The 27,035-nt window shown below is 44.1% G+C and overlaps 1 protein-coding gene across 1 annotated transcript in view; it reads right to left on the bottom strand.

Moving 5' to 3' along the window:
* The window catches only part of LARP4B (La ribonucleoprotein 4B), a 99,467-nt gene that overhangs the window by 47,711 nt on the left and 24,721 nt on the right, over positions 1-27,035 (bottom strand). The window contains exon 2 of the mRNA XM_067542670.1: positions 9,731-9,865. Coding sequence (XP_067398771.1) covers positions 9,731-9,811 — 81 coding nt within the window. The 5' untranslated portion in view covers positions 9,812-9,865. The remainder of the gene's footprint in view (positions 1-9,730; positions 9,866-27,035) is intronic.

Genomic DNA, 27,035 nt, shown 5'->3' with positions numbered 1-27,035 from the left:
GGTCTGGGCGGAGGTTGCCTTTGAGCCTGTGGTCTGGACTGCTGTCTGGAGGCTTGGGGGGTATACAAGCTGAGGGACTTCAGGGTGGCCCGAGAGTCCTTGAGTGCATGCAGCTTGTCATCTGTCTTCTCTGAAAACAGACCCAGACCATCAAAGGGCAAGTCCTGTATGGCCTGTTGAACCTCCTGGGTGAGGCCAGAGGCCTGAAGCCATGAGCAGCGGCACATTACGACCGCCGAGGCCATAGTTCTACTGGCGGTGTCCGCCGCATCGCTAGCTGACTGCAGCGCAGCGGTAGCCACCGCGGCCCCCTCCTGGAGTATCGTGGAGAAGTCCGCCTCCTGGTCGGGGGGTAGCTGGGAGGCGAACCTCTGCATTGAGGCCCACAGATTTTTATTATATTTCCCAAAGAGGGCCTGGTGGTTAGCTACTCTAAACTGCAGCGCCGCAGTAGAGTAGACCTTCCTCCCAAATAAGTCCAGCTTACGGCCCTCCTTGTCTTTGGGAGTATTACCCTGGTTCCCCTGACGGTCCCTTTGGTTAGCCGCATCGACCACCAGGGAGCTTGGCGCGGGATGGTTATAAAGGAACTCAAAAGTCTCCTTGGGGACGTAATACTTCCTGTCAACCCCCTTAGATGTGGAAGGCAGAGAGGAAGGGGTCTGCCAGAGCTTCCTCGCGATCTTCATGACATTGTCATGCACCGGCAAGGTAGCCCGTGATGGCCCCACAGAAGTGGAGGGCCCGAAGAGGGGGTCCTCCTCCTCAGACATGAGTGTAAACTCCATGCCTAAGTTCTCAGCAGCCCTCTTTAAAAGGTCCTGGTGGGCCCGGAAGTCAAACAGGGGGCCCCTGCGATCCCTGGCTGCTGCCTCATCCGGTGACGAGGAGGAAGATAGGGGTAAGGGCCCAGTGGAGGGTCCCTCCCCTGGGTCCGAATCCTCCGAGCCCTGCTCCTGAGCCTTAGGGGGAGGGGGTAAGGGGGGCCGCCACAGATTGAACGGACACGGAGCCCTGGGGCATAGGGGCATTCCAGGGTCCCCAATATGGCCACTGCCAAGGCGCCTGGGTCCACCCGGGGACTTGCAGGGAAGGCTGTTGTAGTCTCACGGCCCTCTTGTCGCCGGAGCCTCCCGTACGTCGCTTATTTCGCCGACGCATGGATCGGTCCGACGAGGACGATGTGGACCGGTGCCGACGTCTGCGGTGCCAGCGATACGAGGAGGTCGGGGAGGACGATGATGTAGTGGACCTGCCCCTGCGGCGAGAGGACTTGCGATGCCGCTTGCCCCCCCCGATGGCGACGCTGAGGGGACTCCGGTCGCGCAGTCATCGGTGCCCGACCCATCGGTGCCCGACCCATCGGTGGATGCAAGCCGCTGCCCCTCGAGACGGCGGACAGAGACCTGGATTGGTGCCGGGACGGGCTCCGCACCGAAGATCGCGAGCCCAAATTCCGGTCCCCACTCAGGTCAGAGCTGGACCTGCAGCTCCGGCGATGGACTCGGGACCACCCACGGTGCCGCGGTGCCGAGTCGCTCGACGACCTAGAGTCGGAGCTCGGAGGGGAGCCGACGCTCTCCACCCTCCGTGACCGTCTGGAAGGAGACTTGGATTGGGAACGTCTCCAACCACCGAGACCACCCAGCGCAGGTTTGCCTCGAGACGCAGGTCCCTTATCCCTCGGCCGAGGGGGGGACGGAGGCGTAGGCATGGCCATGAGGGCTCGTGCCGCAGTAAACGCCTCCGGCGTCGACGGCCCTTGCGGGTGCACTCCCCCACCCACAGGAGTCGGGGGAGGCAACCCGCGCGGAGACCCCGGTGCCGGAGTAGACTCTACGGCCCTTGGCTGGGGCGTCTCCGTACTCCCTCCGCCCTGCGAGGGCCGGGGGGAGTCCTTGGGTGCGGCCAGGGGCCGTGCCGACTTCTTCGGCCCCTTCGAGGCCCGCTGCGGTGCCGAAAGCGGTGCCGATGGGGGGGGCGCTCCGCACCGACGACACACTCGGTGCCGCCGGAGACCGGGACGGCTCCGAAGCTGGACGGAGCGCCGACTCCATTAGAATTGCCTTTAGCCTCGCGTCTCGTTCTTTTTGGGTCCGAGGCTTAAAGGACTTGCAAATTCTACATTTGTCTCGACGGTGTTCTTCGCCCAGGCACCGGAGACAGCGGTCATGCGGGTCACTGATCGGAAAGGCTTTAGCGCACAAGACACAGTTCTTAAAGCCTGTAGAACCCGGCATGACTTCCTCTGTAGAAGGAACCCCGTCCGGGGTTCTAAACTTATCACTATAACTAATTCTAACTCTATAACAACTAATGAACAACAACTTGAAACAGTAATGAAAACTAGGGAATGAGCTACTTGCACACAGCAAGAGGCGATAGTTCCAGCAACCGTCACAGGCGGAAAGAAGGAACTGGGGACCCACGGAGCCAGCAGTGCCCTTTATACCGCGATATGAGCGCGGCACTCCAGGGGGCGCCTGAGCTGGCCATGGGGGGCTTGCTAGGGAAAAAGGTTCCAGGAATCTGTGCATTGGGCGCGCACACACCTACATTGGAATGCATATGAGCAATCACTCGAAGATAGAACAAAGACTTCACAGATATAGCAGCTGAGAAGGTAAGACATTACTAATCTCTGACTGAGGAAATTAAGCCACTGAGGTGCAAAAAAAAGCCATCTACTACGGCTTCCCCATCGGTGCAAGAGGGAAATGGCTCAAGATAAACTATAAATCCTTGTCAGAACTTGGACTGTCTGAGGGCAGACAAAGGGTTACTGCTAAATTGTTTAGTAGGAGAGCTTTGTTACTCTACTGATGTAATTAATATCTTTGCTAACATAGAGAAGAGCTGTTAAAATAAAGAATGTACCTGTGGGATTCTCGTAATGATTACAATAATTCATGACTGCATTCACTGGACATGGCAAACTGGATTGGACAGGCCACCCGGGGTAAAGAAAACCCCAAATAACCCAGAAAAGAAACCTATCAGGGTTTTTAAAATAGCCATATCTCCTAGTATTACCAAATCTGTAGATTAATATCAAGTGATTTAACAGCACTTTAAAAAGAAACTAGTGGAGTCTATGGAGCACTGCTAATGTGCTCAGACCGATCCACCCCATCTCGCAGGCTGGATGTTACATTCTTCACCAGGTGAAGCTTGTGAACGGTCTTCAAAAGGTAGACCCAAGAACAGTATATTGCCCAAGTCCAAAGTGAAGTTCAGCAAGGCATGAATGACTGGGAAGGTCCACACTCAGGAAATGACACTTCAGTTTAACTGAAACAGAAATGAAAAAAGCAGTTGGAGCCACCATCATGCCGTGGGAGCATAAAGGAGGGTCTGAAAGTAGTCCAGAATCTTTGGTAAAGGATGAACCTACTCCACCAATAGATGCAACAGTTGCAATCCCAGTATATTCCTCAAGTTGCCGTTACTTGGTGATAAAGACCTCCATCCACCCAGAGTTAAGCTTCCATCCGCACGTTCTAAAACTGGTCCTTGTCTCAGCCAGCTGCCATGAAAGCAAGTTTTTTGCTATTTCCAATTGTTTGTTGGTCACATATTCTTTGACAGACAGACAGACAGACAGACAGACAGACAGACAGACAGACAGACAGACAGACAGACAGACAGACAGACAGACAGACAGACAATCTACACTTTACTTGGGTGGACAGAATGCACTATCGAGCAGTAGATAACTTGGACACTGTTTGCCTGGTTCAAGGAACTTCTCTACAGCGAGCAACAGAATGATAAAATTAGGAATGGCAAAATGTACTGACATTGGACTGCTATTAGAACACCTGAAAAACCACTATTGAAGGCAGCCTCTTTTGTGGTTGAAGAATAAAATTACAACTTAGATGTAAATTCAATTCAAAGTTATCTTGGCTTGTGAGATCTTGGGCATGTCACTGAAACCAAGAATCACTTGACTCCACCACTGCCATTTTATTACCCTCATTTAAAAGTATACTGGGGTTTTAAAAGCAAATTATTTAAGATATGGGAGTCTCTCCAAGTTGGTGACATTAAAGATAGGGTTGAGTCTAGTTCAGTTTTCTGCCAAAGTAGGCTTATTTCCTACGTCAGATTTGCATGTGCTTCGTCTAGTTTTAATAGTAATCCAACAATGGGGTTTCCACAGTTTCCAACCTATTTTAAAGAGCCTAACACAGTAAGTAGTTTGACTGATCATTAAATGTTGACTGATATCCATTCTCTGAAATTTCACAGATACAAGACTGAAGAAATTCCTTTGCCTCACCTAGGGCTTGTCTACATGGGGTTTTTAAGAGTATCAAACAGAGTTAATTCTGTTTGAAAAGGTTGTATACATGATTCATTCCATCATAGCATACAAACTCTGCATTTGCCATAAACTTTGGAGTCCTCTTGCCAAGTTGACTAGGTTTACTGCCAATTAAATTAGTGCAGCCTATTGTTCACATGCATGCAAACTGCTGCGTACCACTTTCTCCATGCTTCCAAAGGCTATCCCACAGTGCTCTGTAGGCTGATGATTACTGACTTGTCTGTTGACACCAGAGAAGGGGAAGGCACACAAGTCAAGTTCCCAGGACAACCTCTTTCCCCTTTAAAGTTAGAGCACAGCCAGAATATTCTCATTTGCTCCTGGATCCCACTATATCATTATTCTTGGAGCCAGACTGAGACCCTGGATCTCATCGCCATTTGGGGAAAACCACTGATTAAGGATGCTCTTGTGGCAAGACCTTTTGGACCTGTGAGGGGCCATGACTGGGACACTGACCAGTGCCAGATAAGGAGCAAGCATTTTAAGAGAAAACACATTAAAATGAGGGACAATGACAATCTGGTAGAGGACGTGTGACCTGTCCATTATATGATGAACTGGACAGGATCCTACACAAGTATAGCACAATTTATCCAAGACACCATGTGCAACCTGCTGGCCACACTCTCCCCACCACCACAGAGGACCAGCAAGATTCATTGGAGGATGAGTGGGAGGATGCTAGAGAAGAGCTGATTCCTGAGAGTCAGGATCTTTTTGGGATGCCAAGCCCTAGTGCCCAACCAGCTGCACTCATGCCCTGCTGCAACATATCCTGATTCCTGCCCTGCATCAACTGAGGCTTAGTCCCAGCGAGAAAGCCAGGCTACAACCAAAGATTCCAATTCCACGGAGGGAACTTCACTGTGTATGTACCTACTTTTACAATACATTATTGTTGCACTATATTGCCTTTCTACCTTCTATTACGGGTGCCATAGCCATTTTAGACAGATGTGAGCTAGGAGCTAGCCCTCCCCCCCCTCTGCCCATCAGCCCATGCTGCCCCTTTGGCCTCCCCATACCAGTTTCTAAAATGGGTGACTGCTCCACCTCGGTGACTGGCCTCTGTCTCAGACAAGCCACAGCTATCAGTCCTCAGGACTGTGGCAGAGTCCATTGGTCCATCTTTCTTTATCTTTCCCTTATTTGTCCCACCCAGAAATGACACCCGGTTCATCAGCCCATTGATTTTGGTTTGCACATTATAGGGAATAGCTGCATGCCCATCTGTCCCCAGTATAGCATAGTCATTCTCCCCTCCCCTTGATAGTACAGCTCGCAAGCCCTTTCCACTCCTGCAGCACTTCTGAGGTGGACCATTCTGGTGAATAACTTCACAGATATCTCACTGGTCTGCTCTGCCTCCTAGTCACCAGCCTCAATGTAACATCACTGAGAGCGAGGACAGCCTAATGGGTATGCACAAGGGGATTACTCTCCGCTTGGCCTCTGATGCCTCCCCAACCCCTCCAACATCAGAGGGCCTAAAACAAACCCGCAAAAACAAAACGGGACCACATCTCCCTCCACAACACAATCTACTAAAGCACAGCAGCAAACATTCAGCAGATAGAAATCCTAGTGCACCCAGCACCTCCTCACATGCAGGCCACTTATCTCTGAGGTTCCCCAAGACTGGTAAGAGGGTAAAGTCAAATACGCATAATAAATAAAAAGGCTACCGTGGCCAGTCTGGAATATGAACAATAAGTGACTAGGTGTCCCCTCCCTACCCCCAATACTCCCACAACCCACCATCAAGGACAGGACCTCTAGATACTGCTGAAAGGCTGGCCAACTAGAAGGAGCAAAAAAGTAAGACTCTAGGCACAAGATGTTTGGAGAATTCATGGCAGAGTCCCATATGATCACGTTGACAGATGGAGGCTGTACATGACAACACAGAAGAAAGAAATGCAGCTCTCCCAGGAGATTGTGGCAATGGTCAAGTAAAGCATCACCATAGCTAAGGAGAGCATTGTAAAAGACAGATATGCAGAGGCAACTCACGGATGCAATCCTGAGCCAGAAGGCTTTCCTAACATGCTCCTGATGGGCCACAATACTGGCTACTGGCATTAGCAGCAACTCCTCTCTGCCATATCCATGCAGCGCTTGTTGCAGAGGCCACTCCCCTCTCAGGTCCAACATCTGCCCTCCAAGAACCCAGAACTTTTGAGCTCTGGCACCAGAACCCCCGAATACAAGAGGCAAGACCTATACCTAACTTGAAGCCTCTTCCCCCTGCAAACTTATTTTCCCTCTGTTTGCATTGTTGCACTTTTAGTTTGGTTCACTTTGTTTTATTTAAAGCTTTGTTTTTTATTGGTCATTGTTTTGGTAAATGTATTTTCAAATAAAAAAGGTATTTATCCATCAGTTCAATAAAAACAGTTTTTGGCTTTGGTACTGTCTCATAATAATATCAGTTTAAAGGCTAAAAGCTTTTAGTTAAAAGCTAAAATAATTCAAACAGTTTTACAGAAGTATATACTTCAAGTCTTAAACAGAATACACTGATCAAAATCTACCCCAGCTTGCCCCCCCACAAATTAGCAGCTGAACATATTGAGAGATATATCAACGAGGAGATTCCAAATATGCACAATAGGAATCTCTGAAAGTATTTCTCTACAGGATACCTTGCTGGCCGCCCAAACTGCCAAGCAAATCTCTGCACTTCTGCTTCCACTCATCGTTCAGGCTTTTCCCTTTGGTGTCACAAATATTGTGCAAAACACAGCTATAATAGTTGGGACTCTTTCTGCTGCTTCCAAACGATTCTATAACCAGCGCCATCTGCCTTTCAAAACAGCCAAATGCACACAATCACCTTCCTGCAACTACTCAGATAATTAAAATGTTCTTTCCTTCTGCTTGGTGGTAAGGTGAGTGAAGTCCAAAGCTGAACATGTCTGACTCTGAGCACTGTAATACAGCCCAGTCAGCTTCTGCATATTCACACTTGCCACCATAGCAGCACTGTGGATTTCTTGGTCCATGCTGGCAGACAGCAATTCGAAAACAGCAAAAAATGCTCACCCAAAAAAGAAACAAGTGAAACAGCAGGAACATGGATTTTTAAAATCCAAATCCTCTTAACTTGCACTTTGCATCCCATAAGTCACACTGAAACAAACCCATAATGCACACTGCTCAACTGTAAAATAAAAGGACATGGGATATCCCCCCGAGAATGCTACTCTCTCTCTGTGTATTCACACCATACAAACTGAAAACAGAACAGGCATCCTGTGTGCAGGCTATTGGTGATACTTATGTATTGCAAGTTATCAAACATGCATAAAAAAACTGCATTAAACCCCACATGGAGACAGCCTTAGCCATTACCAGACTAAAATAAATTTTGGAAATTCCCAGTGAACATGCTCATTCTGTCTACTCCCTGTTAAAATAAGCAATCTTGCCTCACACCCACATTTCTAGGCAGGGAAATTGGGCTAGCCGCAGTAATTAACAAAAAAATTTAATCTTAATTTACTTACTACTAGGCAGACTAGCTGCTCAAACTACAGAACGGTTCAATGTGCGCCATAAGTTTTGATCTTACCGTGTTCATAGAGGAAGACTGTCATCACATTTGTTTGAGAAAAAGAATAATCCTTTACAGAATTAAAAAATAAAATAAATAAATAAATAAATAAATAAACAAACTTCTGTGGGTTCACTGGCTCATTCGAGTCTCCAGACCAGTACCCAAGGAGTCATGTTTGCCAAGGTCTACATCTATTCCAGAAGCTTCCCAACAAACAAACATTCTGTGAAGGGGAGGCTGAACTAGCAGAAAGAAGACTGCATAACCTTTGTTTGAGGGGCATAGCCAGGATGGCTAGGGAATGATTCAGCACATCCCAGTAAGCTTCTGGCAGCTGGGTTCTTGCCGTCTTAGAGTTTCTGGTAGGATCTCCACAAGAAGCAATAGACTGTGCTGAATATCAGTGTGTGTGGCAGGCAACTCGAGAATGGCATTTTGGCTGTTCTCTAGAGTCAGATATTCTGAGGAGAGGCAATTTTAGCATGGAACAAAAGCTATATACATCTGAAACATCACTCTCAATTGGGTTCAACATGTTCCTGTCTGTGATTTTAAAGACGAGAAATATCCAAACCTGAGTTTGAGGCAGAACGGAATCGAGGCAGGAAAGTGACTCAACTAAAAAGAAACAAGATCCCCAACCCCCATTTAGGCCCCCGTTACAGGAAAACCTAGAGAATAGAACTGTCTGTAATTAGTGGAAGTGAGAAAAGCAGAATGCACTAGTTTAAAGTGGTTTGGTGATATGTTTGTTATACACTCCAGCAAAGCATGTTTTAAGTGATATGAGAAGATGCATCAGATAACACATTGTACTGAACATAAATACACCTCAAGGCCCTAGTGCAGGGGTGGCCAACCAGTGAGAGACAAAGAGCACAGTTACCTTGCCCTCAGGCAGTGCGTCAATTTCACTCCCCCTCCTCTCTACCCACCCACAGTTCCCACTGATCTGTCAATTTTGGGGGCAGCTCATCAATTTCACTCCCCCTCTTCTCCCTAGGGCAGCTTTTGTCTGAGCAAAGAGCTGCATGCGGCTTGCGAGCCGCGGGTTGGCCACCCCTGCCCTAGTGAGATGTTTTGAAACAGATTACTTCAAAATGTCCCGAAGGCAGTATTTTCTTTAAAGCATTTTCCTTAAATAATTTGAGAAACTAAAATATAAGTCCTGTTTATGCAAAAAGTCTAATATTCCATTTGGTTATTAAAAAACAAACCCAAATGTGTAAGTTATTTGGAACATTTGCTACTGTCACTGTAAATCTGTATACAAGCCACATTTATCATGCATTTTGCCAAAATCCAAAAGAACCCCATGATGCCATTTAGTGGATCCTTCACAGCAGCATGCATTTTGTGCAATCCACCAGAGTGCTTTGACTGCAAAACTCATTACGCAATATAAAATGGGAATTTGTAGCCAAGTTCCCAACACTTCTCAGTTAAAGATACCACTAAGATCTATTCCTACAAAACTTCTCCCCACTTGTAGGTTCTAGTACTCTTTACTGACTTCAGGGTTGGTAACTTTAAAATTTGTTTTTTCAAAAAACCCTCCAACTGGCATTACTAGTATGCTAAGTGCGCATACCACTTAAAGACTGAGAAACAACTTTGTATTATAAAAGTGAATTTCCAGTGGCTGTGGAAATGCAGCCACCCATACTGCTATTTCTCAGTATTTTTGGTTGTGATGCCATGAACTGCCTGTATTAAAATTTTCTGGGATACAATATGTATTAAAGACCACTAAACAAAACAGTGTATTTGTTTAATAACTACTTTAGATAGTTTCAGGTAACTAAGTAAGATGTTTTATTTAATACAAAACTTACTAGATGAGAACTGTCTTTAACTTCTTGTACTTGCTGCACCTGCGGTTCAGCCACAACTTTAGTGTCCTGATCAGAAGTCATGAGCTGTCTGCTTTTTGGCTCCTCAGAGAGAACTTTACTGGTCACCTGGGTAAGCTGCAGAGAAAACAATAAGACACAGATGCTATAAGTGACTGTTTAAATAGCTCAAAAGTTCATAAGCAACTTCATTTTGTAGAACAATGGCAAAAGGAATAGCTATAACTGTTTCTACTGTAGATTTTCCCTTGAAAAACAGTTAAAGCACAGTTTACACTGATCCACCTTGAGAAGCGTTCAGGTTGGTTTCCAAAGCACCACCGCTGCACCTAATTATTTTCTCATTTGTTTATTTAGATTCCAAGTTTCAGTACAAATGAATTTTCAGGTTACCAACTGTTATAACCTTTCATCTCAGCAACTTTTAAAAGATGGCACACATGACAATTGCTTTTCTATGTTAGCCACAGCTTAATAAGCCACTCTGTTCCATCATGCTGGAAAGTTACTTTATCCACCTAGACAAGTAGAAAGCTGACAAGGGTTGAACAATGATGCTTCACATTTTACAGCTATAATTAAATACCTGTGTCTTTGTAACCATTTGATGCTTCATGAAAAGGAGAAAATCATTTTATATATCACACCCTTCATTTTAAAAAACATGAACTGTAATGTAAATGAAATTTTTTTTGGAGGAGCAAAATCTCATCTGCAATACTGTTTGCAATTCTGGTTTCACATATTTAAGGAAGATGAATTCAAACTGGAACAGGTGCACAGAAGGGCTACTAAGATGATCTGCAGAATGGAAAACCTGCCTTATGAGACGAGACCCTAAGAGCTTGGCTTGTTTAGCCTAACCAAAAGAAGGCTGAGAGGAGATATGATTGCTCTTTATAAATTGATCAGAGACATAAATACCAGGGAGGGAGAGGAGTTATTTAAGTTAAACATCAAGGTGGACACAAGTACAAAAGGATATTAACTGGCCATCAACAAATTTAGGCTTGAAATTAGATGTCTGTTTTTAACCATCAGAGGAGTGAAGTTCTGGACCAGCCTTCCAAGGGAAGCAGTGGGAGCAAAAACCAAACTGGCTTCAAGATTGAGCTTGGTAATTTTATGGAGGGGATGGTATATGATTGCCTACTGTGGCAAGCAGCTGCTCCACAATTGCTAGCAGCAAGTTTCTACAACAGCCCGTGATGGGACACCAGATGGGGAAGGTTGAGCTACTACAGAGAATTCTTTCCAAGGTATCTGGGTGGTGGGTCTTGCCAATATGCTCAGTGTAACTGATCACCATATTTAAGGTTGAGGGTCAGATTGGCAGCCCTAATTTTTATCTATTTATATTCACAATTTTGCAAAATTATGGGGGCTCACACATTGACAATAGATGTTGAGATTCAGAAAGTTAAAACTTCATAAACTATCAAAGTAAATAGTCAACATCGCATGTCAAAATATACAAAGTAAATATCTTTAGGTCCCAGGCTTGAGATGGAAGCCTGTATATTAAAAACCAATATCCAGTGGGGTGAGAAAACTGCTTGATCTAAACACTGCCTAGTATAATGAGGTTTACGATTTAGAATGTGCGTTTATCTTTTATTTTCTTTGGTAACTATCTCTGACCTTTTATGCCTATCACTTATAATCACTTAAAATCTTTCTGTAGTTAATAAATCTGCTTTATAATTTCATCTAAAACTGTGTTTTGACTGAAGTGCTTGGGAAATCTCGGCTCAGGTACAAAGGCTGTGTGTGCCCTCTCCACACTGAGGGAGGGGTAGACTGGGTAATAAATTTATGCTGGTCAGAAGCCTGACTAGGCAAGACGGTACAGTTCTGGGGTGCAAGGCAGGGAGCTGGGGTGAATTGGCTGGTGCTTTTCTCAGAGAGTCGTGAGTGGCTCAGGGAGCATTCACGCAATCTAACTTGGTGTGGGGCTCCACATGCGGTCATGCTGAGTGATGATAGTACCTGGAGCAGTTTGCTACTTGTCACTAGCAAAGCACTGAGAGAGATAGCCCAGACTGGAGAGTAAGGGAGCACAGCAGTACCCAAGTTCCAGGTTTTACCCTGGGGATCCTGTCACAGCCTTCTAATGATGATTCGATGTAGGCTCTCTGAGCTATAGGAGGAGGATGCTGAGGTCCCACATGGGTGTCTGGTCTCTAACCAGAAGGCATGTATGAAGGAAAACCATGAAGAATTTCAACATGGCAGGTTGTGAAAAAAACTGAATGCGACTATACTGCTGTGTGGCATGCACATATTGCTGACAGGTGGATTTAAGAGCTACAGGCTAGCCCTGTATGTATGTAGTCCAGAATCTTTGGTACTGGGGCCTCTACCAGGTTCACATTGTTTTGGGCTGTCCATATGGAACACTCTTTTCTACTTTGAGGATTAAGTCCTTCTGGCCTGACTTTGTAAAAATCTCCTAAGCCTGTAAGGAGCAGTCCCTGTCAGTTTTGCTTATCCAGTTGACATCCATGCCATCAGGTGCAAATACCTGGGTCTAGGGGCAATATTTGATGCTAGTTTTGCAACAGTGTTTTTAGACAGAAAAGTATACAGAAGAGTGGCTGGCCAGTTGAGAAATTTGACAGCACAGTTCTGATTGAGGTAGTTTTGATCTTTGATATTACCCTGGGGAAGGCATATAACAGTCCTTGAGACTACCAAACACAACCGCATATGAAATAAAGTTGGGGCTCACACATTCACTGAAGCAGAAGTCTTTGCACTTGGCACGGTCTGTCATACCAAACAGTTCTATGGTGGGAGTCCCCCACTAATGGAATATTAGGTCTAGGATGGATTTTTGCAGTGAACATTCACAGCTGTTCCAGCTCCTACTCTGTCTGCTCATTGCTGACTCCTGGAAGGTGTAGAGCTAAGCAGGGGTGGGAGTCATGCCATGCTGATGGCACCATTCCCAAAACAATTGCTTCTAGACAAAGAAAGGATGATCAAGCACCTCACTGTTTGTTTTTTATTGTACATTGCCGATGGGTTGTCCCATCAACATCTGCACTGCAGTGTTTCAGAGGACAAGTAGGAAAGTCATGTAGACTAGCTTAGTAGCTATCAATTTCAAGATACACATGTACAACTTGAGATCTTGAGACCATGAGCCTTGCATCTGATGGCAATTCAGATGAGTGCCCCAGACTGTCCGACACATCTGTGACCAGTGTCATTGTCAGGGAGGAGACCAAAACCAGAACCTCTTCTCTCATATCCAGTGTGTGTGGCCACCTGCAGGACTCAGGTGAGGACTAACTTGTTTGTTAATATGATGTCTGGATGGTGAATAGAGATTATTACAGAGGCCACAAGTGGCATCATGTATGTGCGTGCTATGTATGGCTAAAGTATGGCTATGTATGGCTAAAGAGCTCAAGAAGTGTACGCACTGTTGTCCATAGGTGATGCACTACAGACTGAAGGGACCAGAACCTGTCCTCTGGCACAAAAGCTTTTGCTAAACTAAACTAGAGTCACGTAGAGCTCCTGTGAACACTAACATCTGTGATGGTGAGAGAAGACTTCTAGTTCACCAGGAGTCTTAAGTGGAAAACAAAGAAAGGACATAATTTAAGGCAGTTTCTGTCACCTCCAAGCAACTGCCTCTGATTTATCAGTTATCTAACTGCCTTAAATTAGAAAAAAAAAGCATTGCATACGAGGTATATGCGCGCACACGATGGGATCCACCCTGAGATATCCTAGAACCAGTGTTTAGTCTTCCCCTCTCCACTCTGCATCCTCTCGCCTGTTTTCCTTACACCCTGGAGCTCCCACCTCTTCTCATCTCTCAGTCACCCTACCCTCCATCTTTGTTTTTTCTAGATTATGTAGGCTTAGCACCAGTACTTCGTAGGTGTGAGGCCTGTGGAGGAAAAACAAGGATATGATTTTAAAAACCATGAATAAAGCTCCATTGCATGGAGTTGCTCTTTTGGCACTTCCTGACCTATTATCAACCACTGTAGACAGTTAAATGATTGTTCCAGGTTGACAGATAAATTAGCAGTAAACTTTGTAGATGACTAACGTCATGAACAATATAATGAAATGCAAAGGCCATTCAAAGCATTTTGAAAAATGTTACAATTAAAAATAGCTTATCAAATAACTACCCAGTGTTCAACTTCTAACACCAAGGACTTGTTTACATGTACATATTAGAATGACCTAGCTATGTTGCTCATGGCTGCGAAATATTTTGCTTACTGTGTGCCATAGTTAGCAATGCGTTTCCCCTGGGAGTGAGATCTAGCTATGTTGCCAGAAGAATTCTTCCATTGACCTAGCTACTGCCTCTGAGAAAGATCTACATCAATGGAAAAATCCCTTCCATCAATGCAGGAAGCATCTATACTACGGTGCTACAGCAGCACAGCTGTAGCATCACAGCTGCGTCACTGTAGTGTAAATATGCCCTTAGTTGATGTGTCATGTTGGATCTTGTGTAAAGCCTCTGTCAAGAGCTAGCTTGTAACAATTTCATTTGGAATACTCATATAAATCTTTTTCTTACCGTTTGCATAGTTTGTTATATTAATACATAGTTAGAGACACTGGCCACCCAAGTGGGTAATAATGAATAGTTTTTAGTTTATAACGTGGGCTTGACACAATGTGCAGTTTTATTAAGTTACACCAATACCATTAAGGTTCATAATTGTTCTCAAAGCAAGTTACATATATTTGCCCCTTTAAAGAGGGTGTTCAGTCTGTTTTGCATGACTCAGCATTCTAAGTTACCAGTCAGGGTTTTCAACAAAGGTGATCTGCAAATACAGTGTTTTACAATTAAGTAAAACATTTGCATGTGCTGAATGCCACAAAGACTTGCCATGATTTCAAATGAGGTCATTTCATGTTTCCCCAGTGACCTGAGATCTCTGCTGCAACATCCCATCTACTGAACTTTATTACAGAGCTCTCCTATAGGGTCAAGTGGCTTTATTATTATAAAACACCATTTTGGAAAGTTAATTACTTTAAAATGAACTTTTCAAAACCACACCATTACAATCAAGTCGCCATGTACCAGTATCTTGTAGTCCAATTCAGTATTCTGGTAGGGTTCCATAGTAGCCATATCACACAATAATGCATTTGAATAATGCCCTTGTGATTATCACTTAGCTCTTCCTACAGTACCTGTGTTCCACATCCTAGTGGAACACAGATACTTCAGGGAGAGCTAAATAACAATTAGAAGTGAGTTAAGTGTCAAATGCTGTTTGCACTTTTGTGGAAGGCTCTAACGTGAATTTATTTGCTAAGTTTGTAGATTTAAAAGATTTCTTATTAATTATGCTTTGTGCTCGAACCAACAGCCTTGATAAGAATGACAATGCTGTAGACAGACAAGGTGGGTGAGAATATCTTTTATTGGACCCATTTCTGTTGGCGATAGACAAGCTTTCGAGCTTACACACAGCTCTTCTTCCAATCTGTGTAAATTCCAAAGCTTGTCTCGGTTACCAACAGAAGTTGGTTCAATAAAAGATATTACCTCACCCACCCTGTCGTTCTAATATCCTGGGACCAACACAGCTACAACACCACTGCATACAATGTTGTAGATGACAATGTGACCACTCAATGTGACCTAAGGGAAGCAAGTTAATCACCTTTTGATGCCAATTTAACAGTTAATGCTTAATATATTAAATGTATACATCTATGTTAATGCTACATTAACAAATTTAAATGAAATATGTGGGCATGTTCATTGTTAATTGTGTATCTTAAAAACAAAACTGACTTACATACAGAATGGCCAAGTTGTTGCTACATACAAGTGTCTCTATGGGCTCCTACACAAGTCAATAGAAGCCCTGAGGGCACATCCAATATCAGCATTTGAACCTTTGCTCTTTACATTACTACAACTTTACCCTGTAAATTTAATCTTTTGCACTTAAATTCTTCATAAACAGAAGCAAATCTAGCCACCACACAAGGGTATCATACAATTCAATTCCACAGACTGCAGGAATCAGATATACAAAAATTATGCCCTCCCACAAACAAAAAATGATTTTTTCACAACTCCACAGACGTTCTACTCAAGTAGAACACCAACACTTAGCTAATGCACCACACACAGTTTTTCAACTCTAATACTGCAAGGCAATAGATGCACAAAAATGTACAACTGTTAGGGATCTTGATAGGTTGTCTAGTCCAGTCCCCTGTCCTGAGGGAGGACTAAGTATTATTCTAGACCATCCCTGGCCAGAGATTGCCAACACTTACAATGCTGCAGCAGCAGCACAGCTGCACTGGAGGAGCTGCATCTCTGTAGTGCTTCGCAAAGATGCCATCTATGCAGACAGGAGAGCTTCTGTAGATGGCGTAGGCACTCCACTTCCCCAAGAAGAGAAAGTTACTCATCCTGTGCAGTAACCAAGGTTCTTCGAGAAGTAGGTCTCTGTGGGTGCTCCACTTCAGGTGTCAGTGCGTCCCAGCACGGTTGAGTGGAGATTTCTGCAGCAGTGCCTGTCCAGGCCACGGATGCATGGAGGGTGTCTCACAGCGCCATTGGTGCCCCGACCGCTGCTTCTCTACTGTGGAACTCTATTTACAAAATCCGAAGTAGAGGAGAGAAGGAGTGGGTAGTGGAGCACTCACAGGGATACACATCTCAAAGAACATTGGTTAAGGCACAGGGCGAGTAACTTTCTCTTCTTCAAATGTTGTCCCTGCGGGTGTTCCACTTCAGGTGACTGAAGAGTAGTGTCCCACTGTGGGCGGGAGGAACTTTGGAGTAGTTCTGGTGCCTGATGTTAGCACTGTGGTTAGCTAGCACTAACCATCTGTCCACAACTGCATTGGTCGTGATCACATAGTGGTTTATGAACTTATGTTCGGAGGTCCATGTTGCTGCTCTACAAATGTCTGATATAGGAACACTGTTGAGAAACGCAAGGGCGGTCGCCACTGCACTTGTGGCATGAGCTCTAATACAGGTAGTGGTTTTACAGAGGTATGAGGCGGATAGGTCTACATTATGGTTTATGCACCAGTTCCAGAGTCTTATGACTTCTGTGCATAACGAGTAGGATTGGGTGCCCCCGTCTGTTTATGTAAAACATGCAGGCTATGTTGTCTGTCTTTATTTGGATTGATTCGTTCAATATTTGTAGTAGGAATGTGCGCAAGCCCTGCGCACTGCTCTTAGTTCGAGCAGGTTGATATGGAGTTGGGTTTCTGGTGGGATCTACTGCCCCTGAACAGTAAAATTCTGCATATGGGCGCCACAGCCTCTCAGTAAGGCATTGGTAGTGATCATGACCCATGGCAGGTGTCTTTGAAATGGTATGCCCTTGCAGACATTGTTTGGGTTTGTCCACCAGTTCAGAGAGTCTGATTTTTGGAGATAACATTGTTTGTTTAGGCTGTGCCTGCTTGGTGTGTAAATTGAGCTTAGCCATCCCATGTGTAGTCAGGCATGTTGTATCCCAAATGTGGTGGCCACCACATGACCCAGCAACAGGAGGCAGGTACGGGCTGTGATGTACGGTCTATTTTTGACTTCTGAATTGAGGTTTGATATTGTGTGGAATCTCTGCGTCGGTAGTGTTGCCCTTGCTATTACAGAGTTGAGGTATGCCCCTATAAATTCTAGTCTTTGGGTCGGTGATGTGGTTGATTTCTGGTAGTTTATTTGTAGACCTAGACTTTGGAAGAGGTATATAGTCTTGTGTATTGCTCACTGCCTTTGCATGAGTGGAGCTTCGTAGGAGGCAGTTGCCTAGGTACGGAAAAATGATCTTCCCTTGTCGACACAGGCGTGCTGCAACAATTGCGAGTGTCTTGGAGAAGACTCGAGGTGCAGTGGATAAACCGAAAAGTAGTACCTTGTATTGGTAGTGTTCCGTATCAACCGTGAATCAAAGGAATTGTTGGATACATCATAATATGAAAGTAGGCATCCTTTAGTTCAAGGGCTGAGAACCAACCAATCTCCCCGTTCCAAAACTGGGATTATTGCGGCCAAAGTGACCATTTTGAATTTTTGAACATGGACAAATTTGTTGAGCTGCCTGAGACCTAAGATTGGTCTCCACCCTCCACTCTTTTTTTGTGTTAGAAAGTATTGGGAGTAGAATCCCTTCCTCTTGTATTGTGGTGGGACCTGTTTTATTGCCCCCAGACGTAATAGGTGAAGCACCTCTTGTTGTAGTAGGTGCTCGTGAAAGGGGTCCCTGAAGAAGCACGGGGAGAGAGGATGAGTGTGTGGGGCGTGTGTAAAGGGGATAGAGTAGTCCAGTTGGATGATCTCTATGGCCCATCTGTCCATGGTAATTGCAGCCCAAGTGGTGTAAAAGGGGCATAAACGATGTCTGAAAATAGTCGCTGCTTTGGTCATTGGGATATCTCAGAACCTCGACCAATGCCTCAAAAAGCCTGTTTTGTCTGTGATGGTTGTGAGGAGGTTGATTGACTGGATGTTCAGCTTCTCCTCTGGGGGTCTCTGTTTCTGTCCATAGGTGTCCTATGGCCTCTGTTGACGTGCGGTGGAGAAATCTCCCCTTTAGTACGGTTGGTATCTCCTATATTTAAAAGATGGGGTGGAGATTCTTAGGGTCATCCTAGAATCCTTCACTGACTCTAGAGTTTCGTCCGGTTTTTTTAAAAATAGTTTCTCCTTGTTGAACGTCAGATCTACCACTTTTGTTTGCAGGTCCTTAGGAATCCCTGATGATTGCATGCCTGGTATGACTATGGCTGTTGTTCGAGCTGCCGTATCTGTGACATCGAGGGATGTCTGCAAGGGTGTTTTGGGTGATTAAGTGGCCCTCATTCACCAAGGACTTCAGTTGTGCGTGCCTGTCCTCCTGTAAGTACTGTGTCAGCTTGCTGATCTTGCTATAATTGTCATAGTCATATTTGGCCAATGGGGCTTTATAGTTAGCTACTCTGAAATTCAAGATTGCTGACGAGCATACCTTGCGGCCAAATAGATCTACTCTTTTGCTTTCCTTATCATATGGAGTGGACTTTTGTTGCAATTGCTTGTTTCTCTATTGTATGGCATCGACTACCAGGGAGCTAGGAGGAGGGTGAGTGAATAGGAATTCCATGCCCTTTGAGGGGACATAATATTTCCTGTCTGCCATCTTACAGGTTAGTGGAGTCGATGCAGGTGTTTGCCAGATGGTATCAGCAAGTTACATTATTGCATCCTTAATGGGCACTACAATTTTTATATTAGCCCATATATGCAATATCTGTAGTAGTTTATGTTGAGTTTCTTCCATCTCCTCTAAAGACATTTCTTGGCCACACGTTTAAACAATTCTTGAAATTGTTTAAAAAGTCATCTGCCGTGGTGGGTGGTGGTGGCAGCACTATTGCCTCATTGGGAGATGAGGATGTTTTATGATTTGGTGAGATATCCTGTTGTACTCCCTCATCTATCTCGTCCATTTTGTCCTCCTGGGTCTCCCTGGGCTCTGGAGATGGTGGATTTGGTCTATCTATATTTGTTGACAGTGCTGTAGGGGAGTCGGACCAGGGTTTGTATGATGCCCACAGGTCCCATGAAGGCCACTGTATGGGAAAAGATCTCTGAGAAAACAGTTTAATTTGTTCTATCCACTCTTTCATGGTTTTCTCGATTTGGGCCAGTGATTTGGAGGAGGATACTGACTCCATTCTGACCAGTGATGACTGGTATGGGGAGAAAACTTATCCTTGCATGACATCCTCGTCATCACTGGAGTGTGGAGTGTCAATGGGTGAGATTGATAGTTGCGATGCCTGCTGCTTGGATGATATATCCTTCTGTGTGCAGTGCCGTGGCTGTTGCTTCAGTGCTGTTGGTATCAAGGTGGTCTTTTCAGTTGGCATGGTGGTCAGAACTGTGGATTTGATTTTTGCTTTCTTTGGTGCCAAGATTGGTGACTGTGCTGATGATGATGCCAATGGTGGTGGCATCCGTGCCGTGATGGTTTTATGCCTTTCTTGGTGTCGAAGGTAGTCAGGGCATCAACTGTGCTCTCCCATGATGTGGTTGGCAGGGAGTGCAAAGACCTGGCTGGAGACTTTCTTTTTGGTGCATCTCTGCCGGGTGAAGTCGGGGCTCTTTTCCTCCTCTTAATAGAGGCTTGAGCCATATTCCTGTCCTTTTCCCTGGTATCGGATTTGGAAGCGGGTTGGAGGGATTTCTCCATAAGAATGAGTTTCAGGCAGAGATCTCTCTCTTGCCTGACTCTCACCTTAAGATTAGCGCAACAGGTCCACTTGTCTGAGATATATGTCACTCTCCGAGGCACCTGACACAGTGAGTGTGTCCACTGGAGACCAGGATTGCATCTCTGCACGACTCACATTTTTTAATCCTGGTGATCCAGGCATTTTGTGTTATCTAAGGAGGAACACCCCCCACGCACCCCCCCCCCTTTTTTTTTTAAACTATGCCTTATCTTAACTAACTTATCGTATGACTAAACCTATGAATAAAACTCTCTCTAAAACTAACTATCTGGGTTTAAACAGAGATTTGGAATGGCTGTCTCACTACCGAAGGTAAATTACTTTGCCCACCCATTCTCACCTCCTACTCAATGGTCATCATTAGGTCTTAAGTACCAGACTCCACCTCCCCCATTGTTCTCAATGCACTTGGATTCCTATATGATACCTCTGTGTTACCTATTTTTGTATTACTGCATCTGAAGAAGAGAGCTAGCCTCTCAAAAGCTTATGTCTCCAAATATTAAATCTGTTAGTCTTTAAAGTGCCACAGAACTCTCGTTGTCTTAACTATCGTCGGTTTTATTCTAAGGAAAGGAAAGTGCTGCAAAGCTCAATCTCAGGCCAGGGATGGTTGAGGAGGAACTGAGGGGGGTTGGCTGCGCGAGGGACGGCTGAGGCACCAACGGCACCGCAAGACACCCTCCGCGCATGCATGGCCTGGACAGGCACTGTTGCAGAAATCTGCGATCAACGGCGCCGGTACGCACTGACACTTTAAGTGGAGCAGCCACAGGGACAACACTTGAAGAAGCAGCAGCAACTGTGTTAATCTTCCCTTCTCTAGATGAAACAAACCCCATTTTTTCAATCTTTCCTCATAAGTCATGTTTTCTAGAACACTGGTTCTCAAACAGGGTACACACACACCTACAGGTATGCAGAGGTCTTCCAGAGGGTACATCAACTCACTTAGATCAGTGTTTCTCAACCGGGTGGTTGCAACCCCTCATGGGGGTAGCTGGCTGGTTTTAGAGGGTAGGGGAAGGGTCACAAGTGCAGAGCCAGCATTAGGTGGCAAGCAGGGCAACTGCCCAGTGCCCCATGCCACAGGGGGACTCTGCAAAGCTAAGTTACATGCTTCAGCCCAGGGTGGCAGGGCTTGGGGTTTAGACAAGGCTCACAAGTGAAAAACAGGTTCAAGTATCACATTGAAATGTGAAGTACCATATTTCTAGTCCAATCTTTTTATTTTATAATTATATGGTAAAAAAGAGAAAGTGAGCAATTTTTCAGTAATAGTGTGCTGTGACCCTTTTGTATTTTTATGTCTGATTTTATAAGCAAGTTATTTTATGTGAGGTGAAACTTGAGGTACCCAAGACACAGACTCCTGAAAGGGGTACAGTAATTTGGAAAGGTTGAGAACCACTGACCTTTAATCGCTTTTGTTGCTCTCCTTTGGACTTTCTCTAATTTCTCCACATCTTTCCTGAAGTGTGGTACTTAGAACTGGACACAGTACTCCAGCTGAGGCCTTATCAGTGCTGAGTAGATTTCTTGTGTATTGCTTACAACGCTACTGTTAATACATCCCAAAATGATGTTCACCTTTTTGTAACAGTATTACATCACTCACTCATTAAGTTTGTGATCCACTAGAATGCCCAGATTCTTTTGTGCAGTACTCCTCCATAGGTAGTATTTCCCATTTTGTGTCTGTGCAATTGATTATCCCTTCCTAAGTAAAGTACTTTGCATTTGTCCTTACTTAAATTCATTCTATTTATTGCAGGCCATTTCAAATTCTAATCCAGTCCTTCAAAGCACTTGCAACACCTCCTAGCTTGGTGTTATTCACAAAGTTTATAAGTACATACTCTATCATAAATTATTTGGATAGCAGCATATTGAATAAAATTGGATGCAGGATCAATCCCTGTGGGACCCCACTTAGTATGTCCTTCCAGCTTGACTGTGAACCATTGATAACTACTCTGAATACTGTTTTCCAACAAGATGTGCACCCACTTTATAGCAGGTTTGTCTAAGCTATATTTCCCTAGTTTGTTTGAGAAGGTCATGTGAGACAGTACCAAGAAAGCCTTATTGAAATCAAGATACTGTATGTCACATCTACTGCTATCCCTCCGCCCCCAAAGACTTGTTACCCTGTAAAAGGAGGACATTAGGTTAGTTGGACATGATTTGTTCTTGACAAAACCATGTTGACTGTTACTTATCACCTTATTACCTTCTAGGTGGCTACAAACTGATTGCTTGATTTGCTCCATTATCTTTCTGGGTACTCAAGTTAACTGGGCTATAATTCCCCGGGTTATTCTTATGACCCTTTTAGTAGATAGCTACTATATTTCCCCTTCATCACTCATCTAGAATCTCTACCATCCTTCCTGAGTTCTCAAATACAATCGCTAATGGCTCATATCTCCTTAGCCAGTTCCTTAAGTATTATAAGAGGTATGTAGTCACGCCCTGCCAAATGGAAGACATCCAACATATCTAAGGGCTGGTCTACAATAGAAAATTAGATCAACACAGCAACACCTCTCAGGGGTGTGAAAAATCCACACCTCACGAGCAACGTAGTTAAGCTGCCCAAAGTCCCCATGCAGACAGTGCTAACTCCACAGAAATTTTGTTCTGTCAACCTAGCTACCACCACCTCTCTGGGAAGTGGATTACCTACACTGATGAGAGAGCCCCTCCTATTGATGTAGGTAGTGTCTACATTGAAGCACACAGCAGCATTTCAAATGTACACAAGCCATAGTAATTCTTGTTTTTTCCTGTATTTTTAGTCTCAGATCCTACCCTATTTACACTGACTGTCATTATGTTAGTCATCTTATCACTGCTAACTTTTTCAATGAAAAATTAAACCAAAAAAAGCATTCAACGCTTTGGCTATAACACATACAAAAAGTCAGCTAAATTATTAACAGCCTTTGCAGGAAGACAAGGACTGAACAACAATACTGAATGAACTATTTGTTGGTTTCAGAATATTACCCTTAACATTGAACTATCATCAACTTAAAACTACTTGTTACAAGTAAAGTCAAATTTTTCTCTTATCTTTGGTTGTAAACCTTACTTGTGTGTAGTCAGTTTTACTCTCTGAAGTTAACTTGCGTATGGATGTGTAAACGAGTTTAACATACACACATGCCCACAATCAGACCAGTCAGATTTGTTATTTAAAAACATGCAGACCCCAAAACCATGCGCCAAGACTGAAATCTTGCATGCCAGTTTTCAGAGCAGAGTAATCAGCCCTTAAAAAGAGATTTATAATGCAAATGCTGACAACTAACTTCAGCACTGCAAACTGCAACACCATAAACAAAAAAGCTCACTAGAATAAAAGATCTTTTCATTGCTCTTCCAGCAAATGCAAACAAAAATATATTTGCGCTTAGCTCTGTGCATAAATTCCCTGCTTCACAATTCTGAAACCAAGTTAAGGGAAATTTTCCAAAACAAGCCTTTAAGACAGAAGCACACTTCTATTAGTTACCTTACCATAAGAATGCTCCAGTTTAAATGTTTCAAGTGCATGTGTTAACTTTTTAAAACACCAGAAAACTCTGTCCCCAGATTTCCAACTAAAGGCCAGAAAGCCATTACAAATTTCCAATATGTACCATAGACACTATACTCAGTTTCACATACCCTTATAGACCATTGCAGTAGCAGCTAGGTGTACTACAGTCTCCAGTAGCTTCTGCATCTCCTGTGAGAGCACTCTATACTGCACTCTAGTAAGCTAGCCACAGCTGAATTTTCCAACTCATGTGCTGTCAGAGCTGAACAGGTGTGCCATGGAATTTTTAAAAAAACTACACAAGACCAAAAACCCTTCCCTTGTATTTTCATTCATGTCGGAGCCAGATTGCATTCTGTACTTTTGCATGCATCACATTCCATTCCCCAAAGCAAGGTTAAGATAGCAAATCTGAGTCCTGCAGAGTGGGGGTCGGGCAAGGGGAAGGAAAGGGGGGGGGGGGGGAAGCTGCCTTCTGATTGAGCTCTGCCTGGTTGCTCTGCTCCAGAGGACAGAGGTGGGGCAGATGGCCAATCTCTCTCCTCTCCTCCTGTGAGGAACTCCTCTGTCCCTCCCCACCCCCCTGCAACTGCTGGCTAGGGGTGGAGAGGAAGAGGCCCTGGAGCTGCCCCCCTCCCAGACTGGAAGGGGAGTGGGGACCCCATTGCAGCCCCCTCCCCCCCCACAGTTGGGGGGGGGGGGAAAGAAATCTGAAGAGAAGAAGAGATGAGTCTGGGAGGCGGGGAGGGCTGAACAGGCAGAGCTATTTGGGGTGGGGCAGAATTGGAGTGAAGTGGTGGCTGGACTGGTGGAGAATGAGGGCAGAACTGATGGGGATTGGGGGGACAGAACTGATTTGGAGACTAGGGGCACAGGATTGATTTGGATGTTGAAGGGCAGAATTCAGTGCTTGGCAGGGGATCCTTGTATCCAATACATTTGAAAGCATGGGCGGCGTGCTCTCACTCTGTCTTGGCAGGGGAAATTCACTGATGTTTAGACTAAAAGAACCAAATATAATCTCTTTGTAAATAACCACCTTTTGGAGCCAATCTCACGATTCGTTGGGGTCTGACTTTTTTTGATCTCTTGGGGTTGGCAATACTCTGAGTGGGACTTAATCATATTGCATTTAAAAAACAGTGGAGAAAGTTACCCACTTTGGAAGACTACTTTGGGAATGAGAAGAAATTATTATTAATTGCTAGTCACCCCAAAATATTGTTCTCGAGTGTGTGTTACTTTTGTACAGAGTTCTTAGATTTAGCTTTAATGTTAGTTTCCACTGTTGAAAATGTTAGTTCTCGCACAAAAGACAGATCATGATCTAATGTTAGCTGCCTTTTGATTTTAACCCTTGTAGCCTTGTTCTGGATTGGCTCATGAACGTTCATTTGGAGACAATATGGTGGTGTGCCTCTAATAATTAAAGGTATCAAGTTGTGCTATGGCAGAGAAAAGGTTGGGAACCACTGGTCTAACAGTGTACTTTTGAGCTGAGGCATCATTGATGGGAACTACCCTCCAATTATCAGTCACCTCTGCTGTATCGACTAGTAACTGTAGTGCATTTAGCTCATTTATAGTTCAGTAATTAACTTAGCGACCCAATATAGATAGACACAATTTTACTCATCACACATTCCAAAATACTTTCATTGTAATACAGGCCTTACTTTCTCATGAGTACAGAGGGGAATCAGCAAGCATCTCAGTGTGCTAAACTTCTACTTTTTGTAAATGACAGACTTTTACAGTTGTTATAACTGCCATAAGATAAACACAGATCTGCAAAATGCATCAACTAAACTTTCTATCAGTCCCATATCTGAAAATTTGTATTAAACAAAGATTAGTTTTGAAATAAAAGTCTCAGTTATCCAAGGATTATGTGAAAATCAGGGTTAGCCTATTCTCTTGACTGTCAGATGCTGCTTATTAAGAGATGAGACAGCATTACGTTTACAGACCACTAACAAGTTGACTCACTTTCTAATTTTTGGATGTTTGCGGGTTTCCTCCCATAACAAGTGTTCTGAAAGTGTATTTTAATTAAATGAATTTTACAATGTTTACTATTTTCATGATACTAATATTTTAGAACCATTTCCACAAAGTTTTCAAGTGATTTAGCAAAGAAAAAAGCACCAACATCTGTATGAGTGAAAAGTACTAGCATGTTATAAGTGAGAAGCAGACATACACAAATGATTTGACCAAGCTCAGTCTGTGGCAGAACTGGTAATAGAACCTAAAACTAATTTCCTGTCAGTGCTATGGTGAAAAAAAAAATACAAAGACCTTTCTTCCTCTGGCAGATCAGCAGAGGAAAGATGAAATACTAAAAGTAAATTAAAAAATGGATCAGCATTATAAATAATCCCATCACCAAATAGTGCATTTTACCATCACAGCAGTTATGTCCATATTAGTGGCAAGTTTAACTCTCAAGAACCCCACACTTGTTGGTTATGATCTGCACAATTAAGTTAAGGTTAAGACCAGCTTTTTGTTTAAAGCTCAACTATTCCAAGTGCTCTCAAATCCATACAGCTAATCAAACTACCCTGAAATCTAGTGTGCCTTATGCAGTCCTAGGGGTATGATCAGTGATCCAATTTTGGGGCCATTTAACTAAGGGAGTTCCAAAGAAATACCCCCTGGAAAAAACAAAAAAATACAACTTTTCTTAAAGTAGTCACATTCTGGCAACGTTTCTTTGCCCACAAATCGTGTATGTCTACACAACATTTTGGAGTAAGCAAGCCTCCCAGCCTAGGTCAACAGACTCAAGCCAACTTGCCTAGCACTCTAACAATAGCTGAATAGACAATGAAGTTGAAGTTGAGGCCGGGCGCTGAAGCCTAAGATGCGGGGGAGGGTTTCAGAGCCCAAGCTGCAATTTCAGAGTACTGTCTATACAGCTATTTTTAGAGCACTAGCACAAGCTCTGCTAGCCCAAGTCTGCATGCCTATGCTGAAAGTTTGCTTCAAAATGCTGGGAAGACGTATCCATAGAGATCAAACTGAGGTTTAGATCACTGCACCAGGGTCTCAACCATTTGCTGACTATACCCTACAGAGTGCCTGGCTCCCACCAAGCCCTCTGGGGAAAATCAAATTAAATTATTATTTGAAAGTTTTCTTTTCCAGTCAAGCACATTAAGGCTCCCATGCCTATATGTTTGCCTAATGATTACACTGAGCATGCGCACAAAGACTAGCTATTTGGACAATATCTCTACATCACAAGTCCTGGGTGTCTCTGAAGGCATGTAACAGCAATCAATTCCAACTACCACCCCAGGCATAGAGCTCAAATCCAACCCAGGGCAGAAATCTGAAGAGCAAGACTATTGATCCAATCTACCTCTATCAAAGGGGTATTTTTATTTTGGGAAACAACAGTATACTCAGAAGGCAATGAAATTATTTTTTGAAAATAAAAGACTAATTGGCATTTACCTTAACTCTATTTCCTGG

This window comes from Emydura macquarii, unplaced genomic scaffold (assembly GCF_026122565.2).
Source record: "Emydura macquarii macquarii isolate MOO-44397 ecotype Brisbane River unplaced genomic scaffold, CSIRO-AGI_Emac_v2 contig_719, whole genome shotgun sequence".
In the NCBI taxonomy this organism is placed as follows: domain Eukaryota; kingdom Metazoa; phylum Chordata; order Testudines; family Chelidae; genus Emydura; species Emydura macquarii.
This window is presented reverse-complemented; position numbering and strand designations above follow the sequence as displayed.